The sequence below is a fragment of the Drosophila pseudoobscura genome, chromosome X, assembly GCF_009870125.1.
Source record: "Drosophila pseudoobscura strain MV-25-SWS-2005 chromosome X, UCI_Dpse_MV25, whole genome shotgun sequence".
In the NCBI taxonomy this organism is placed as follows: domain Eukaryota; kingdom Metazoa; phylum Arthropoda; class Insecta; order Diptera; family Drosophilidae; genus Drosophila; species Drosophila pseudoobscura.
The window spans coordinates 59,789,845-59,808,378 of record NC_046683.1 but is presented as its reverse complement, the minus strand read 5'-3'; the positions used below and the strand labels follow the sequence as shown (position 1 = coordinate 59,808,378).

General features: G+C 43.8%; 3 protein-coding genes across 4 annotated transcripts; 2 read left to right on the top strand and 1 right to left on the bottom strand.

Moving 5' to 3' along the window:
* Nucleotides 1-6,648: 6,648 nt before the first annotated feature.
* Nucleotides 6,649-10,305, bottom strand: PXo (P[[i]]-sensitive XPR1 orthologue). Its single transcript, XM_001352662.4, has 6 exons — nucleotides 10,097-10,305; nucleotides 7,988-9,176; nucleotides 7,718-7,912; nucleotides 7,320-7,489; nucleotides 6,954-7,196; nucleotides 6,649-6,899 (listed from the first exon to the last, which is right to left on the bottom strand). The coding sequence occupies exons 1-6, from the start codon at nucleotides 10,163-10,165 to the stop codon at nucleotides 6,750-6,752; spliced, it is 2,016 nt and encodes a 671-aa protein (XP_001352698.1). The 5' UTR covers nucleotides 10,166-10,305; the 3' UTR covers nucleotides 6,649-6,749.
* Nucleotides 10,306-11,138: 833 nt separating this feature from the next.
* LOC4812270 (motile sperm domain-containing protein 2) lies at nucleotides 11,139-12,702 on the top strand. 2 transcript variants are annotated; one of them, XM_015188288.2, is made up of 4 exons: nucleotides 11,139-11,303; nucleotides 11,385-11,847; nucleotides 11,907-12,392; nucleotides 12,460-12,702. In XM_015188288.2, the coding sequence occupies exons 2-4, from the start codon at nucleotides 11,760-11,762 to the stop codon at nucleotides 12,609-12,611; spliced, it is 726 nt and encodes a 241-aa protein (XP_015043774.2). In that variant the 5' UTR covers nucleotides 11,139-11,303; nucleotides 11,385-11,759; the 3' UTR covers nucleotides 12,612-12,702. The 2 variants fall into 2 exon arrangements, with proteins under 2 accessions (XP_015043774.2, XP_001352696.3); XM_001352660.4 differs by having other exon boundaries at nucleotides 11,139-11,313.
* A 359-nt stretch (nucleotides 12,703-13,061) lies between these two features.
* Nucleotides 13,062-18,463, top strand: LOC6900084 (motile sperm domain-containing protein 2). Its single transcript, XM_002135406.3, is given in 7 exon segments — nucleotides 13,062-13,440; nucleotides 14,089-14,574; nucleotides 14,639-14,868; nucleotides 16,893-16,965; nucleotides 17,165-17,268; nucleotides 17,329-17,652; nucleotides 17,712-18,463. Coding segments are annotated over 7 exon segments (1,956 nt in total). The 5' UTR covers nucleotides 13,062-13,349; the 3' UTR covers nucleotides 18,360-18,463.
* Nucleotides 18,464-18,534: the final 71 nt, after the last annotated feature.

Sequence of the window (18,534 nt, the reverse complement as noted above, 5' to 3'; positions counted from 1 at the left end):
GGCTTTAAAGGGACTCGGAGTACACACAGCCCTAGCTAGAAGCCCAAATAATTAGGACATAAGTCGGAGAGGCATCCACATTAACGTTTGGCAGTTTGTCAGCAATAAATCCTGCACGTAAATTATGCGGAACAAGGCCCTGGCATCAATCTTGCTACCATCCAGAACACTGGTAGCAGCTTTGATGACACCTCCACCTCCCTGCCGTAATGTACAGAAATTAGACACATGTTTCACATGCGAACGAGGCCTATATACAGTGGATGCTGGAGGCTGGATGCTTCCTGGAAATCGTAAGCCAATTTTAATTGAGCCTCTTTGTTTTGTCACTTTGCTTCAAAGGAATGGAAAACCGCGTGCACTCAAAAACAAGAGGGAAAACCCCTGACCTTTTTCCGGCATCAGGAAAAGGGTTGCAGGCTGTTCCGACACAAGGCGCAATTCGCTCGCTGTTGAGGAGCAGTAAACAAGTTCTGTTCTCCATATAGAACCTCATGAAACACCAACATTTGTCATGTTTTGTGTGCCGCCCTCCCTTCCGACAGGCAGGTTCCATTTTCCTTCGCCGTTTTTTGGTTTAAGTAAAAAAGAACTCTTTACCTTTGGTATTATTCTTGAAGGAGAACCCGAAAGTAATTTATTTGCTTTCCCTTTAACCTGCTCCTGGATCCTTTGTCGGCCGTGTTATTTTCCTTTCTTTTCTTCTTTTATGAGATTTTTAATTTGAAACTCGTCTGCACTGCCAACGGAATATGGAAAGGCAAATAAAAATTATGGGATTGCTTGCAGATGGACTGTGTGTGTACTGTGTAAGACATACTTGTTAGCGAAAGAATAACATATAAAAGTGGGGAGTACCAAGGGGAACAGAGTAATAAGCACTCGAAGGGTTATGTTTCGTACCATCTGTGTGCGTATATTTGACTTTGAGAAATGAAAACGTTCCAATTGCCAATCTCCCAATATACCCCCAATTTTGGAGGCCATGCGACAGACCGCGACTGAAATAGTTGTCAGGACAACGATTCGTGTGTAAATAAATCCCCAAAGAACTGCCCAGTGTGCAAAGCGATTAATATTTCAGCGATGAATCCAGAAAACTGGAATCGAAGGGCGAGCAAATGCGAAATGGAACAGTCAAAAGGTGGACCATAAAATTCAATTCAATTAGCGAAGCATTTAAAGCCTCTCATTTAACCAGGGCTAATCAACTTAATTAGCGGTAGGTAAAGGATTAAATGGCTGGGAACTCTGTTCCGCCCAAACTTTCAATTGTTGTTTCCAACAAAGTAAAATTACGGGAAAGTCTAAATGTATTTAGCTGGAAAATTCGCTCAGGCTAAAGTTTTCCTCCCTCATTAACGGCTCAATGGGTGCAGTGGGAAAAAAATAAAAAAAAAAGTAAGAAGCCCCTCCCTACCCGCTATTTTCGTGCAAATTTAATTGCGGCCATAACATCGTGCTCTATCCGATACCACAAACTGAAACTGGTAAGTGGCAGTCCGTCCTTCACATGGGTTCGTACTCGTTGTTGATCTTTCATTGGAAAGGCCCCAATGTCACTTTAGTTATGTGTTTATTTTCTTTTATTTGCATTTGAATTTCGCTGTCAAAACTTTGGCATGACAGCGAGCGAGTGTCACTTGACATTCAGTAAGGAGGGCAGGGAAAGGGACATTACAAGGCAGCGCTTTTCCCTTCTTGAATGTCTTACGGGAAAGTGGATCTGTCCCTTGGGGTGGGCGGAAGGGAATCTTGTTTTAAAGGAAACTTAAAATTAATGATAAATCGACTAAAATGTCTGGAGAGTTAACAGGCTTGACATTTGGTGTACATAAAAATAAGCTCTAGAAAGAGACTCGCTGTTATTTATGTGTATGTGGGTCTCTCTTGTTCTGTGAGTCCCCCCAAGCGAATAATCGCTATTGGAACTAATAAATAATAAATAGTAATTATTATTAATGAGTCAATCAAATCAAATAAATGTAAAATTTTGATGATGGGTGTACCCGGGAAGTAGAGTTTCATGAGCGTAATAGATACATTGAAAAAGAGGAATTCCCGCATGCTGTTCTCACAGAAGCACGGGCCAAGAAAAGGATATCAGCCAACAGGATGGCACGCAAAGGATGAAATAGCAAATAAACTTCCATGCGGAAATCATTAGACAGTTTCTAGCGAGCCAACATCGATGCAGAATCTTGTCGCTAAGGGAACGCAATTCGGTCTAGGGTTAGTTGATCTTCGACAAGTTACCGGACAAACTGTGTACAAATGAATATCTGAAAATGCAATGCACAAAACGAGAGTGCCTTGTTTAAGGCAGCTGTGGACCCTGGGATGCCAAAGGTCCTCATGATGCTAAAGGTTCTGAACAGACGTGTCTGTGATGTAAAATCCCAAATGGAATAGTAATCACATCCCGGGTATCCACAAGTTCTTTGCGATGTTCTCAGTGTTACTTTTGAATAAATATAAAATTACCAAATAATTGTATTGTATTAGCTTGGATTAATATACTTCGAATTGGATTATAGGAAACGCATAAGTTTAACTGTTATTTATGTAACCTCTTTAAACAATTTTAATAATTAGTAGCCTATTTTGTTGGGAATTAATGCCTCAAAAGGTTCAAAAAGAGACTCTAAAGTTGTCTAGCTTTTCTCTCTCTCAGAACATCTGTGTATGCAATTCGGGACTTGGTAACTGAAGAACACATTTTATATTTGAATGGGTTTTACGTGTCCGTTGGGTGACATTTGCGGATGCCATTCACTGGCTTCCGCTTCCATTAGTTTCAATCAACTTTCATAAGCAAACAAGAGAGACCAATAAACTGATGTAGGAGTATTTATATGTATGAACCCTATGCGTATGCGTTTGCGTGTGGATATATATTGGCATTAGCATGCATGATAAATAATAAACATATTATAAATAGCTTTTTCCTTCTGCAAACGCTCCGGCCATCAATCAATGGCCAAACCACGTAAGGCCCTCCTCCTCTGGGTTGACTTCCGCCTCATATTACTCAGCACATCCCACACGGATCAGCCAGAATGGCATCGTCGAAATAAGATTTATGCTCTCCGTTTATTTGGGTTATCCATATATTTGCTCACCACATTAAAGCTGATTCTTTAAAGACGGGAAACTTTCGCCCAGTTTCTGGGGACTTCCTTTTGTTTTTGTCTGGCCAGCCTGTCAGAATGGTTATCATGGTTAATTAAAAGTCGTGGGACATTCGATTAGCATATTGAATGGCAATCCAAGGCATCAGCCTTCCCTCCAGCCTGTCACGATATTCATTGTCAGAGGCTTTAAATTAATTAATTAACTTTCGATGTAAACATTTTTCAATCAATGTCGTAGCCTTTGGGCACATGATGAGTGCGGTGGTCGTATGGTATACGATGATGGTATGTTTTCTGTGCTTAATTTAATATTTATGATATGGACAGATAAGGTATACTCCACCTGGCCACCTTTCATGCAATCTGAATCTGAATTGGCGCCGTAGCTGTCGTCTTAATGAGGCTTCCCTCTGAGATGTGAATGTAAAGGTCTCAGCACGCTCAAAGAATCAATGGCAAGCCATTATTACCCGGAAGATAAATAAAAGCATCAGCAGCCTTTGATTAGCCCAACAACGAGTCATTCTATGAGAAATTCAAATTGGTAGAGCAGTCACTCCAACTAAGTGTCGATAATTGCGTGGTCGGGTCTGCTCCCTATGGTAATCACAGACTTGCATTCAGTCTATAAACATGTGTTAATCCCAGGACCACTTTGCTGTGCAGTGCACACCCCACTCCACCCACTCGAACGTGAGCGCCAATGCAATTCCAATCTACTGCGGAATGTTTGTCCATTCATCAGCCGGGTGGTAGGCGGAGCGGAGATGTGTCTGCAGGATGTAGTGGAAATAAACATGGGAATTTAAACAAAATAAACACGCTGAACATGTCGTATACGTAATGAGTTTTGTTCAGTTCTGTTCAGTTCAGTTCAGTTTTCTTTCCTTTTCAACGACATTCAACACGAAGCAAAGCAAATCAATTGCAATCAGCACCAGAAGCCGGAGCAGAAGCAATACCAACAATGGATTAGGATGCAGCAACAGCAGCAAAAGCAGCACCAGCAAAAGTTGAAAAAAGGATGAGGATGCAAAAGTGTCAACACGAAATTGCGTATACACAATGTGGGAAAGCAGTTTAAGACATTTTTGTGGGTGTGAAAAACCTCCGCTCAGACATGTCAAATCAAACAAAACCCCCTTTGACAGCAGCGAAGGCGGAACGGAACCCAACAAAAAATCTGAGAGGATGAAAGGTGGTGTCAGAGCCACGCTGACATGAGGGTGTAAATGCCGTTCACGTATACAGCTTTAAGCACATACGAAAACATGAACAACTTCTGTTTTTTCCAGGAATATCGGCACACGCGACCAACCTTTCAAATGCGAGGAAACTCCTACGGAAAATACTCGTACATGGCCAGGCAGATGCCAAGGCTTTTATCAAATGGGTCCATCTAGAGGTCTTTAAGAATTAAATGCCGCTAAGTAATGGCACATCCCTTGGGCAAAAAAAAAACTCTCCCGCCCGAAAAAGGGTTTCCTTATCTATGGACAGAGTTCGGGGAAAACAAGCACTCGTCCATGAGAGATTGCCATCAAGAGAGTGGCTAAGAGGAAAGTCCCCGTTCACATTCCCATTCCAAATGGCGCCTAATGGCCCACGCTTTGCAGCTTTTGGAATTGCCAGGCAACAAAATTACAACAAATTTTTTGAAAAAGGAACTGTATGATAAAGTGTTTCATAAATGTTCAAATTTATCCGTGATACATATAATCCGCTTTCAAAATGAAACCGGCAGCAGGAGGCCAATCGGAAAGGATGCCGAAAACGGAAATAAAATGTTAATCTGATGAATTTCTGCCTTTGCAAATTGATAAACCAAAAAAAAATATGTATTTAACCTTAATCTGTGTGCCCAAAGGATTCTGGAGGAATTCCGGTGGATGGCAATCAATAAAAGTGCTAACCCAAACAGAAGTTTCATTCGCAAATCCTCCCCACACACGTCCGTCTATTCCATTCCATTGCCATTCATGAGCTGACATTTGCCAGGAAATTTAGACACTTGTCAACTGTCGTGTATCTGAATAACCCATCAGGATGAGTAAAAGTGCTAAACTTAAAACAATCAAACGCAATGCAAGCCAAATAACTGTCGAAAGCAAAAAATACTCGTATATACCATGAAAATTGACAATCCAATCCACAAACAGTGAAAGTCTCCTGAAAAACTTTCTGACTGGCGGGAGGGGAATATGAAAAAGTTTCTGGCAACAAGTTATATATAACGAAGTTTTCCATTTTTCGTATTTTTTATTATTAAATTGTAGTCGTATTAAATGAAACAATCATTTATAACAGCCATTTGGCCATGACAAACCGCAAAAAAGTGGTGTACAGATTGAGAATCGGTTGCGGTTAACTCGAATACTATATACTGTACGGAATACAGTGTTAACGGGCTTAAGGATTGTTAATTGGATGCAATTTAATTGGATGCAGAAATACTTACAGTGGAAATACTTACAGTTCACTGTCTCGCTGCATTCGAGACCATCCGAGAGAGCTGTAGGAAATGTGATGAACCCGGGGCTATCGAAACTCTGGAACATCTCATCTGAACTGCCCGGCTCTCTCACGGGTGAGGTTAAGATACCTGGGCGCCCCAGTGCTGACATCATTAAGAGGACGCCAAGGAAGAGTAGTTTCCTTGTTAAAAACACATCGATTTTCGAGGACTTTCAAACCTCATAAGCACTCCCGCGACGATTCATACCGGATAACTAAGGACCATACTGGCCTATGGTCCCCCTGAGAGCCCCCCTAATCTGACACTGTCACACAAAAGAGATATGTGTAGAGAGAATGCGGTAACGTAATCGGTAGGGAACCAAATGCCCATCCAAGTTCTATTAAATAATTATTACGAATTGAAGCACAAACGCATCAATCAATCACCCTATTTCGTATTCCACAGCTGCGAAAGGAACGAACCTTTTTGTTATTCCCCTTGGGTCCCTGCTGGCGAAATACATCAAATATGTTGAGAGCCGTAAATTTACTTTAAAGAGAACGAACTCTGTGAAATATAGTCTCTCAGCGAAAACAGCTGTGGATGTAACTAAAAAGAGACCAAAAGACACTTACATATCCATCCATGGTTATTCGTATCAATGATTTAGAACGGTACCCATCAAAAACATATCGTAACAGCATTAGACACATTGTCATGTGGGCAATAATCACATACATTGTACATATGCCAGCTAGCAGTTTCATGAACTTGCCATGGTAACCAGAACAACCAAGTGGAATAAATTGCCAAGCAAATGTATTTTTGGGGCACACACGCAACAAGGCGACAGCAAACTAAATCTAATTGTTACCCAAACATTGTCACGTAAATGTAGAGCCTTGTCCAGACAAGGCCCCACAATCAGCATCGGCCACACATCCCTCCATCTAGCAAATGCAATGACTACGAGATACTTGTATTAAGTTTTAGTGGCTACGCAGGCACTAGCACCGGCACCCCCAATCAATAGCCATTCAAGTAGAAATTTAGGAATTGTCCGGGAATTTCCATGTGGAAAATGCAACTGCAGAGCTTTATTAGCTGTAACCGAATATTTGTGCACATAGAGATGTTATTGTAATTGGGACACGGCACTAGGAGCAGAGGTCTTCGATTGATTCGCCTTGGAGTAGTAGGCGTTGTTCTTGCTTGTTCTTTTTGGTGCCGCTCTTGCCGCCTGTGGCTTTGCCACGCCTCCGGTTGAGCACACCGTCTGTTTCGTCCATCATTCGAAGGATTGTTGTCTGAAAACCAGGTTATTAGTGTATTTATATCCACAAATCCCTCCCTCTCTTCACCTGATCTGAACAATCCAGCGGGGCAACAGATATATCTCGCACGGCCCTGAACTTGCCCACATTGTTGAGGTGTTCGTTCTCCAGCCGAAAATAGTTCCAAATGAAGCGACGGAAAACCTCCAGGGGACTGAGAATGGTCATCATTACATCACCCTCAATGTAGCCAGCCTCGATGAGGCTCATGGACAGGGTCCAGCTGAAGCGCAATATTAAATCCTCAATTATGCCAAAGTAGTAGAACCACTGTGGGGGGGAGTGAGGGATAATAAATGCATTGAATTATTTTCTTACATGCCATTTGGCCAAATATTTATCGTGGCCATTATTTGTTCCCCATCCACTGGGGATACCAGACACTAGACTCACCGTCGATGAATAAACGATTTCCTCACGCAAGAATCGATTGTCGCCCGCCTTGGAGTCGAATAGACCCCAGTCCATTTTGATGTCCCATGTGTAGGCATAGCAGGATGAGAAAATTGCTGCCGTAATCCAGCAATAGAACCATGGATTCTCCTTCGATAGGGGATAGGTATCTGCAAGTCGGTGACAGACGGAGGGTGAGAGAGAGAGATGCTACGTGCTCGAAGGCCAAATAAAATCTTCATGAATTTGAGGTTGACCACGAAGATAGCATTAATTGGCACCTCCTAAACAACACGCATAAAGTGTGCCTGTGCGTGTGGTCCTGGATGAGTTCCTAATGAACTCGGGGCTCGTATGTATATACATATGTACCGTCCTCGTATAATGAATCCACTTACCCGTTGTCGTATGATATTTGTGGGCGAAAATTACCACAAAGAATGATGTGGCGTACTTCGCTGCGTTGACCAGATGCGGAAACGACTCTTTCGTGTCGCGATACCGACGTATGCACTGGGCGAAGCGGAAATAGGCGGGCAGGATGGCCACAATGGGATGGAGCAGGGAGACGTATTGCACGCAGTGGCTGCCATCTTATGGGAGGAATGAGAAAAAAATCAAAGTTAATTGATAATAAGGACATCGTGCAGCTCCATTTATCCACTCACCCTTCCCCGCTTTTTGCCATGTGGGACTGCGACCGAAGAAGCATATCAAGAAGGGTATATCCAGAAAGGCCGGAACCATGCTGTTCAACTGATCGGCTAGCCAAAAGTCGGCGAAATTCACAAAGCAAAAGGGGGCCATGATCACGCGTATGAGTACCCGTAACGCCCAGTACCGAGCCTCGTGATGGAACGTCCTCGTCGGATTCAGTAGAAAGGCAACCATCAGAATGTAGAGTATCAAGGGAGCCGCATACTGTGGAATGCCCAGGGGATCGCAGAAGATGTAGCTGAGCACACAACAGGCCCATATCACGCCGAATACCGAAGCCACCTCCATGATGTTTTGTTCGGACAGGTGATTGCGCGGATCCAGCTCAAATATCAGCACATGATTCACTCCCGAAGACCGCCACCCATAGACATTTACGCCCCAGAGGAAGAGGCACTCGATGATTAGGAATGGAGCTCGGAACATTCGAAGACCAACACGCCAGTTCTCGCCAAAGCCGTAGAACATGGCTGCAATCACAACCGTTATGAAGAGCACCACAAAGGCGCCGGAGAAGAGGCCCACCTTGAAGGTGGTCCATGGGCTCTGCTGTTCTCCCAGGGGTGGAACTCGCAGTCGCTTCATCGCCCGCTGTCGGTCTCCGCCTTCGATGTCCTGGGTGACGGCCTGCTCCGTCTCCTGGATGAGCCGATCGATGTCTTTGTTCGTATAGAAATGCGCTGCCTCCACATGATCGGTGCGCCACCGTGCCCCATAATCCACGCTAAGCAATTTGTCGTGCTTCTTGAGAATCTTGCGGAAACCCGTGAAATTGAGATTCTGATAGTTCTGGAGCAGTATCAAGCCCAGATAGAACTCGCTAAATGCCAACTTGAGATCCTGTAACTTGCGTGCCGGCACATTCTTCTTGCCCAGCGGCGTGCGTCGCTTCCAGGCCGGCAGCTTCTTCGGATGGCCCATTTCAAGGGCCTCGGTCAGTTCGCTACGCAGATTGCCATATTTGCGTGTAGCCTCGGCCATCTTCTCCGAGTAGAATGTGTTGATCTTGGCCAGCTCCCGGTCGCAGTAGTGGAAGAACTCCTCATCGAATTTGGCAAAGTACCTCGTGACCATCTCACGCTCCACCAGCTCTGCGGATGGCGATTGCTCGATGGCGGCATACAGCATGGCCTTCATTTCCTAGTAACACGAAGGGGAGTATACTAATGATAGAGATCGCGATTGCTCGAACTTGTCATCAGTGATGGGAAAAGCAGGGAGATAAAGAGAGGAACCACGAGCGCTAGCTGTGGTTAGTTTGTCTTCTTTCGACCTAATATTTAATCTGTTTCCATTTTTCATGCTTTTACATTTTTTTACATCTGTTTACAGACGTTCTCTCTCGCTCCACTTAGCCAGAGCGCTCACATTGCACGAGAAAGAGCGAGAGAGAGAATGTGTTTCTTCATTCTGGATATAATAAAGATCCGATCGGATTTAGATTCGGCGATCTGGTAGATATGGTGGAAACAAACTGGATTCAGTGTGATATCTCTAGCTCTCATAGAGCTCTCTTAAGACCAGTCGTCAAACAAGACGAGCATACAGAAAAACCTATATCGACTTGGCTATTGATGCTGATCTAGGATATATATACTCTATGGGGTCGGAATTGTTTCCGTTTGGTTGTTACACACATCCAACCACGAAACCAATATAGCTCTATACTCTTTGATTACCACGTATAAAAAGCAACACATCCAGTGGAACATCCGTCTATCGTATAACTTTTCTCACTCACTGTCCCTATTCAACAACTTTTGCTCTCTTTCATCTACTCTTTTGCCACATTTTCTTTCGCCGTGTTCTCCGCCCTGTTCCCCCTGCTTTTCCCGAGGAAACAATTTTGTTTACGTCCAAGGCAAGCACAACAGAAGACATCTGTCAAAAAGCTCTACGATTTGAAAGTTGTACGCCTGCGCCAAGTTTGCCGCGCGCCAAAAGCTGTCACTGACAGCTGCAGTGACAGCCAGGAAAGCACACCACTCACTCGCCCCACAGATACAGATTTTTCCGCACTTGGCCACTTTTGGACCTGATGAGAAATTTGCGCCTTTTACCTCATAGCTAATATATTGCTTACGCCACTCGGGCGTTATGTGGGCCGTCAAGTGCTCGGCAAACTTCATCTTGGGATGATGGTCTCAGTAAATGCTGCACTGCATCCGCATCGGTCAGAACGGGGAACGCGAACGAGAGCGAGGACGTTGGCTCTCCAAACGCACGTTTTCACGTAAACATCACAACTGGGGCAAAAGTTCTTGGATGTTGGTCCAAAGGCATCGCTAGGGGGACCAAGGCGGGAAAGCTCTTTTTCGATATGTAAATGACTTTTCTCTTTGTTATTGCCTGCTCATTCCGTTTTCAATGTCAACAATCACAAAAGCTTATTCAAAATATTGACTTCAAAAATGGCTTAAATTATCTAAACCGATGTGCAGAATGCAATGCGGTTTTGGTTTCAATATAAGTGACATATTTTTTATTTAATTTTAATTCAAATTCGTTCGATTCCTTCGATTTTCAGTTGAATACTATAATTTCCCAAGTAATTAGCAACGGCTATTAAAATGTACATAAATAAGTAGATGCGATAATTGCGAATATAATATTGTACTAGGAAAACCTTCGGACTGGCCAAGCGTTCAGTAATACTCAGATTAATGTGAAATTTTTCTATAGCTGATAGTTATAATTAGACCCCTACTTTTTATGGTCTTACTCTTTTGTAATCGGGTTCCCATGCAGCTATTGCAATCAGCAATGCGATTGCTGAAATTATTCTGAACAGAAACTTGTTTATGATCATATAATACTCGTATAAATGGTGTGTTTATCTGCTTACCTTTAATCTCTTTTAATCATCTAATGATTTTAAATACTGTTAATAAATCTTATATGATTAAAGTACTCCTCTGATAGAGGTATTAAATAAAATAAAAATAAAATAATAACATTTTAGAACAATAGAACAATACTGATCTTAGGGGTTCCAACATTAGCAGTGGGTTCAGTAAATAGCTTCAAAACTGAGGGACTCAATGTAGCTCTGAAAGGGTACAACAAAATGATCGTAGTAGACTAAGCTTGTCATATCGACTCGAAGCAAACCACAAAGATTTGCCACAAACTAGATCAATAGCTCTACAAAATTATTTTAAGTTAGAAGTCGTACAATATACGTCTAAACGACTCACCACAGCAGTAGCGGTAATAAAAACCGATTCCCGATTCATAAGGAATGCCAGAGGCCCCAAGAGAGAGGCGGTAGGGTGGGGTATGTGTTTTTTCAGCTTGCTCTGCTTATCGCAATTGACGGGGGTTTCTTTGCTCTGCCCCCCCGCACAGACCAGTATCGTACGCTCTCACTATCTCTCTTTCGCTGCGGGTTGTGTGCTGTATTTTATATTGATTGAAGAACAGGCCCGCGCTCGTTGCCCCCCACCCGCATCGAGTCATTTACATGATCACATTGGAACAAGCGGACCAGAGTGCACAGTCGTGAACGCTCTGTGGCCGTCAGTCGCTGATTAGCCCGCACACTGGAAAGATCACTCTGCACTGAAGTACTACGAGTCCGAAAAGTCGAAGTCACACCGGTGCAACACTTCTAGCACTAGCGGAAGCGATAAGGAAGCAAATCAGTTGGGTAAACTGTATGATATAAATCGAAGGAAAGTGTCGACGATCATTCATTCAGCTGGTAGAACCCCAGGAAGCACAATGACCAAAGGAGTACTTCCAACAGCCGAGCAGGTTAATGAGGTTAAGACACGGTTTCTCCAGAAACTAGAGTCGGAGCCGCCAGCAGGTGAGCGAAAATCCAGCAACGAATTTCCAGTCACCCAATCCTAAACGTTTCCCCTTCAGATGCCTTTCTTCCTGAGGATCTGAAGCGCATCACCGACAACGACTTGTGGATAACAAAGCTGCTGGAGGCCTTTGACCTCGATGTGGAGAAGACCCTTGCCCGACTTTGGGAAAACTTGGCTTGGCGCCAGAGCTACGGGGTATATAACATTAACGAGAGCAATGTAAACCAGGAATATTTGCACGACGGCTCGATCTATGCACACAACAAGGACAAGGAGGGCAAGCCACTGCTCATTCTCAGCCTGAAGAAGCACTCGAAGAGCAAGAGCCTGGACGATCTCCTGCGCCTTGTCGTATTTTGGATTGAGCGCATTCACCGCGAGAACGACCTCGAAAAGATAACCATCTTCATGGACATGACTGGCTCTGGGCTGGGCAACATGGACTTGGACTTTATCAAGAGCATCATTAATATGTTTGAGGCCAACTATCCTTACGTGCCCAACTATATCCTCGTGCACGAACTGCCCTTCCTGCTAAATGGTAAGTTGTAGGATTCTTTTTGTCAGATATGACTTGAAATAATGCCAATATTTGGCTTCCTTCTCAGCTGCCTTCAAACTTGTCAAGACCTTTCTGCCTGCCAAAGCCCTGGAGATCCTGCGCGTCACCACCAAGAAGGATATCACCGAGTATGTGGACAAGGACAACTGCCTGAAGCTGTGGGGCGGCAATGACGATTACGAGTACAAATTCGAGTAGAAACAACCTCACATTTAATCCCAAACTCACATAAACCTCAAACTGTATAAGAGAGTGTAAATAATACGATATTTATTGCCTGAGATACTAATTACTGATTACCGATGGTTTCCCTATTCCAACACCCATCAAAGTACAGAGCTTTCGAAATGATAAAAAAAAAGCTGAGCGAAGCTTTGACTCGAAGCTAATTGAAATGCAGCTGAGCATTCGCTCGCCCACGATCACGTTCTATTGCAGAGGCACGGGCTGGAGCTGGGACAGAGGCAGAGGCAGAGGCTTGCTACTACTGCCCTTTTGGGAAGCCTCCCATCCCATCGGGTGTATTGTGGTGGTGCTCCACATTCGCCTCGCACGCCAGTTGACTCCCAACGACTCCCAACGACTGGCGATCGTTGATAGCCCTGTCGACACCGTTAGCCAGTAACCTGCACGCGCTCGGGGAACTCACTTGCACATAGCTCTCGCACAGGCCTGGTCGGTGATTTGTCGCTTACAATATAAGCACCAAAGTTGTTGGTGCCTGTTAACAACTTATTGGTTGGCAGGCTGAAATCTAATCACACATTTCAGTGGGCAGTGAAAGTGGATTACGATTACTGATTAGACAGAAACGCGATTATAGTAGAGCACAAAATAGAATCAGTGTTTGCTGGAAGTAGAGTTCAATGTTCAGTCTGTCGCCAGTCGTGGTTGGTTTCGAGTGCGGATTTTAACCGATTTTTACTCGTTTGCATCATGGGCGTTAAAGTCAAGGAAGTGACCCCGGCGCAGATTGAGGAACTGCGCGAAAAGTTCAACAGCAAATATGCCACAACACCGCCAGCAGGTGAGATAATACTAAAGTACCAGCCAGATACAAAGTGCAACGTACATACATAAGTATCTGGGACTAATGGATTTGATGTGCTTGTGCCTATATTGTAAACTCTGTTTCATATACAAATGTATAAATACATACATATATGTACATATGTGACAGGTTTTTCGACATACATATATGAACGTATAATAACTAGAATTATTGCAGTTTCGGTGAATCTTTTGTTTATAATCGTATCCCGCAGCGCAAACGAGTCGGTTGGATCATATTTTACCGGAAATTTTTGCCTAACTGAATAAATATACATAGAGATCTGACTGCAATCCACTGAAAGCTGCGTTTGTTTGAACTTGAACTTGAAAATCTAGCTATGGCTACCTAAATAGTTAAATATATAGTGGAATGGGGCTTATGTACATATATAAGCTATTTTCCTCGGGTCAACTAGCCCTGTAATTTGAGGTTCTCAGGCGATACCAAAGAAACCTGAGATCACAACGAGATCAGAACATTAACTAAGCTTATCACTCCCTATAAACAGAGATATTTTGTCAATATTTGCTTACATTATCTCTCTGTATTCGGAGATAAGAATTGTAGAATCGTAAAAATTATTTAATATAAACAGAAATATGCTTGTAATACGCTTCCCAGCTCCTTTCCATCCGGTTGACATTGATCGCATACGCAATGATCATGTCTGGCTGCAGCGATTCCTGGAAATGTATGATTTGGATATGGAGGCGTCCATGAACAAGCTATGGGAAACCTGCACATGGCGAGAGTCGTACGGGGCAAATGATCTGGACGAAAGTAAATTGAACCAAGAATATCTGAAGGAGGGCTCCGTGTTTATCCACAGCAGCGATGTGGATGGAAAGCCGTTGTTGGTTTTCCGCGTCAGGTTGCACAGTAAATCCAAGAGTCTGGACGAACTAATTCGCATTGTGATCTACTGGGTGGAGAGGACCCAGCGGGAGAACCACATGACACAGTTGACCATATTCTTCGACATGGCGGGCACGGGCCTGGCCACCCTGGATCTAGACTTTGTGAAGCGCATTGTGGAGACCTTTAAGATGTACTACCCCAATGCCCTTAACTATATATTGGTGTTTGAGCTGGCCTGGGTGCTGAACGGTAAGTAATCAACTTTGAACTTTCACCTAGACACTAAACAATACTTTCTGCTTCACCACCTTAGCTGCCTTTAAGGTTATCAAGGCCTTGCTGCCGCCCAAAGCGGTTGAGATTCTGAAAATGATATCGAAAAAGGACATCGGCCAGTACATTTCCAAGGACAACTGCCTGGCCAGCTGGGGTGGCAGTGACAACTATGAGTTCAGCTTTGTGGCCGAAACGAAGCAGGTGGTGGCATCAAAGCCGGTCGCCCGCTCCGACGACGACCAGCTCGGCCTGGGTGGGGACAAGAAGGTGAGTGAACCACGTGACACACAGAGACATCAAGCACAACAAAATCTCGAACAGTGTCCGGCTATTGGGAGTGTTCCATTTGGATTTAGCCGGAAAATGTTGGGGTCTTCTAATTGCTTTTCTGACCTGCCGGGTCCGGCACGCTAGCGACCTTTAGCTTTCTCCATAATTGATTTACATTCTCGGTGTGTACTATTGTATTGATTTAGGGTGCGCTGCTTGCGTGTCCTGCGTGTGTTGACGCTGCCTGTCCGAAAGGAACGCTCTTCCCCAGTAACCGGACACTGGGATAAAAATATCGATAGAAGCCTATTGTTGAGACTTTTGCTTTAGGAATAGCTCGCAAATATTCCCCCAGTGTATTGTTTGGTTGGAGGCACACATTAATGGCGCTATTAATAGTCATTTATTATACATATGTATGTATTGTTTAACTTTCGCTTTCTGGATAGGGTCGGCGGTCAGCGGAGCGCCAAACGTAAACCATTGACCCTTAAAAAGTAGAACACTCATATATGGAAATATGTTAAATAGGTTATTCCCATAGGGAGAATTACACCATTCCCATACGCAATACACCAAACGTTCTACATCCACAAACACACGCACTTTTGCTATCCCCATTTATTGCTTGCACCCCACTCATTTGTAATTGCACTTTCATTCGCTTTCAGTTTCAATTCATTTTCCGAGAGACCGAAGCAACAGCTGGAAGAAGCTGATCGCACAACGGAGAGGAGAAGGAGGAACAACCACCAGCTGTGCTTTGTCCAAAAGCTCCCGTGTCAGCTTTCTTTCGTGCTTTTTCATTTGTGTTTCGCGGCGACAGCGTCGTCACCATCTAGTCTTTTTTTTATTCCAACGCAACCTCATTTTAACGTTACGCTCTTCAATTGTTTCAAATCTGTGTCTTCTTGTGCATCTGCGGTGTTTAATGTTTAATTTTAATTAACAAATAAGAAAAGAGGAAGAGCAGAAATCAAGAGGCGGAAGCTGCATTGCTATACACTATACACCCAATTGATATTCATTCTTAAGCCAACATGCCCAGGGTAGGTACAGAGCGTCTGCATTGGTATGTGTTTGGTACGGTGAACTCGCGCTAAATTATTTGGGCATCATTGTTTGGTGCGGTGTTTAAAATAAAACCTGTATTATCATATGCATCTCAACGGATTTAGTACCATGAGTGAAAGAATTTCAATAAAAGGCTTCAATTTCTCATTCTATGGCGTGTTTACTGTCTGGTCTGTGAGTGATCATGTGTTGTTTACGTGTAATGCAAAGCCATAGTGAATCGAATTGTAATTCAACACCCATTTCGCCTTCGATATTGTGATATGGAGATCTCCTGTTTATACAGTTTAAACAAAAGAACGTATTGTTTAAAAATCCATCCCGTTGATTTTTTCAATCGGAGGCTCCAGAACTGGTTTGAATTGAACTACAAACTAGCTCCGAAATAGGCACAAATGTGCTAACGCTTTGCATAAATTCCCTAACGCGCTGCAACCGCTAGAGCTGGCCAAGTTGTCGATGGATCTGTAGAAACAAATCGGTTACTAAATACATACCATAAATGCATATTTAATCAAATATCTCAATCTGTCTGGATATAAATTAAGCGTAAGTGATGACAAAGAACAACATACGTGAGTGGAAGTGTCCAGAGCAGGGGAAATTCCTCTGCGTACATTGATAGACCATATAAAGATGTCATTATTGTCGCACCCTGGCTGTCAGTATCCGTATCCTCCGGCATTGCTAGTTTTAGAATGCCAAATAAACCGATTTACGAGATGGCCTCCACAATACAAGTGGAACCTTCGTTGATGCGAACTCAAGGGTTCTTTTAAGGGGGGAAAGACGAGTGAGGGCTCTTGGAAAAAGTGCCATTGCCAAGCACGTTCGACACGAAAAGCCTACCGACCAGTGGGTGGAATAAGTAGGCAAAAAGAATGAGAGGGGGCGACAACGACCATTTCCATCAGCATCCATTCTAACTTGTTCTCTGTAATCGACAGGTACACTTTGCCAAAATCGCTCCCATGGTGCTGAAGGAGTCCAACATCGGGGACATGCACACCCCAACAGAGGGTAAGGATATGAATCAATCTTTTGGGAAAATTATCAAATCGAAAATCAACCTGAACTGCTTATTGTGTCATTGTAGCATTTGAGTTCTCCTCATTTCAGTTGAATCTTTCGAGCTGTTTCAAAATTTGTTTTATTACTAGAAACATTTTAGATTACAAAGTTTTAAATTACACACATTTATATATTATTCCATAAGCAGGCATGTTGCAGCTAGAGCAGAAGGAATTTGTCAACTTCAGTCAGAAAAATGCGGAGGCCACGGTGAACTTCAAGTGCATCTCCCAGAAGCCAGTGACCTATAAGGTGAGTTGTTCGCGTCCCAAGCCCCGAAGCGTCGATTTAATCTATTTCGCCCATATTCAGATACAAACCACATCGCCAGAAAAGTTCCGAGTGCGTCCACGATGCGGCATCATATCGCCCAACGAGAAGGCCGAAATAAGCATCTGGCTAAAGTCGGAATACAAACTGAGCGAAGATAGCAAAGACAAATTCCTGGTGATGGCCATGATAGTCCCTGGAACGTGCGGTGGAGCAGATGTGGCAGAGCTGTGGCGGAACAAATGCACAGGTGGCCCGGAAATAGAACAGCATCGTCTGGTCTGTCGCTTTGAGAATTCATCATCCAAATGCGCAGGCAAGGCGAGCACAGCAACTTTGGACTGTGCAAAGGGTGGAAAACCGGACGTAAGAAACACAGCTAATGGCCAGTTAAGATTGTGTGGTAACCCGTTTACTTATTGCAGTTACAGGACCAGGTCAAGGCACTGTCTCGGCGCGTTAAGGTTGGAAATTTCGTCCAGTATTTAACGTTGCTTCTGGTACTGTTGCTGTACGCTGCTGTCGGGTTTTTGTTTTTTGAACATTACTATCCAGTTGGTCCCGGCAGCTGCGGCAAGCAATCTGGCGCTTTTTGCCCCAATAAGCGCAAATAATATTTACTGCTCCCTTGTAATCTGACCAAGCAGGATGGGAAGAAGGTGGCTGATGCCACTACCAAGCACAAAAGCAATAATAACCACGACTGCTATCAACTAGAAAACTACGCATGTGCTTTTGATTTGATGGACCTGGGACTGGACTACAGCGAAGCCGATTACGTCGACTGTTTAGAGGCCCTTATCCACGCACAGCTGCAATTGAAGCGCAGCTGCAATGGAGGACATCAACTGAGTGGCGGTGTAGCTGGCGGCGGCCATCTGCTTGGTCTTATTGCATTCGCACGCAAATTTATGCGCTTCATCCTCTCGTTATCCCTGCTATGCGGCATACTGTTCGTCAGCTTCTACCTGGGCAGCACCTACGACGAAAATCAGGCCGAAACCACATCCCTAGCTACGTTTGACTCAGGAGCCGCCGCCGAGGGCAATCACCGACAGCCGTGTTATTTTTAGTCAAGCCAAAATCACCATTAATATATCGACAATGTACTATATGCTTACGCGTACAAAATTCCAGTTATATGATATTCAAACATGAGTAAAAATGGTTAAGCCTAGTTTGCCTCTTAAATTTCATAGCTCCCAAATTACCATCAGCAATCTCGATCCCCGCTTGAGCCAAGAATTT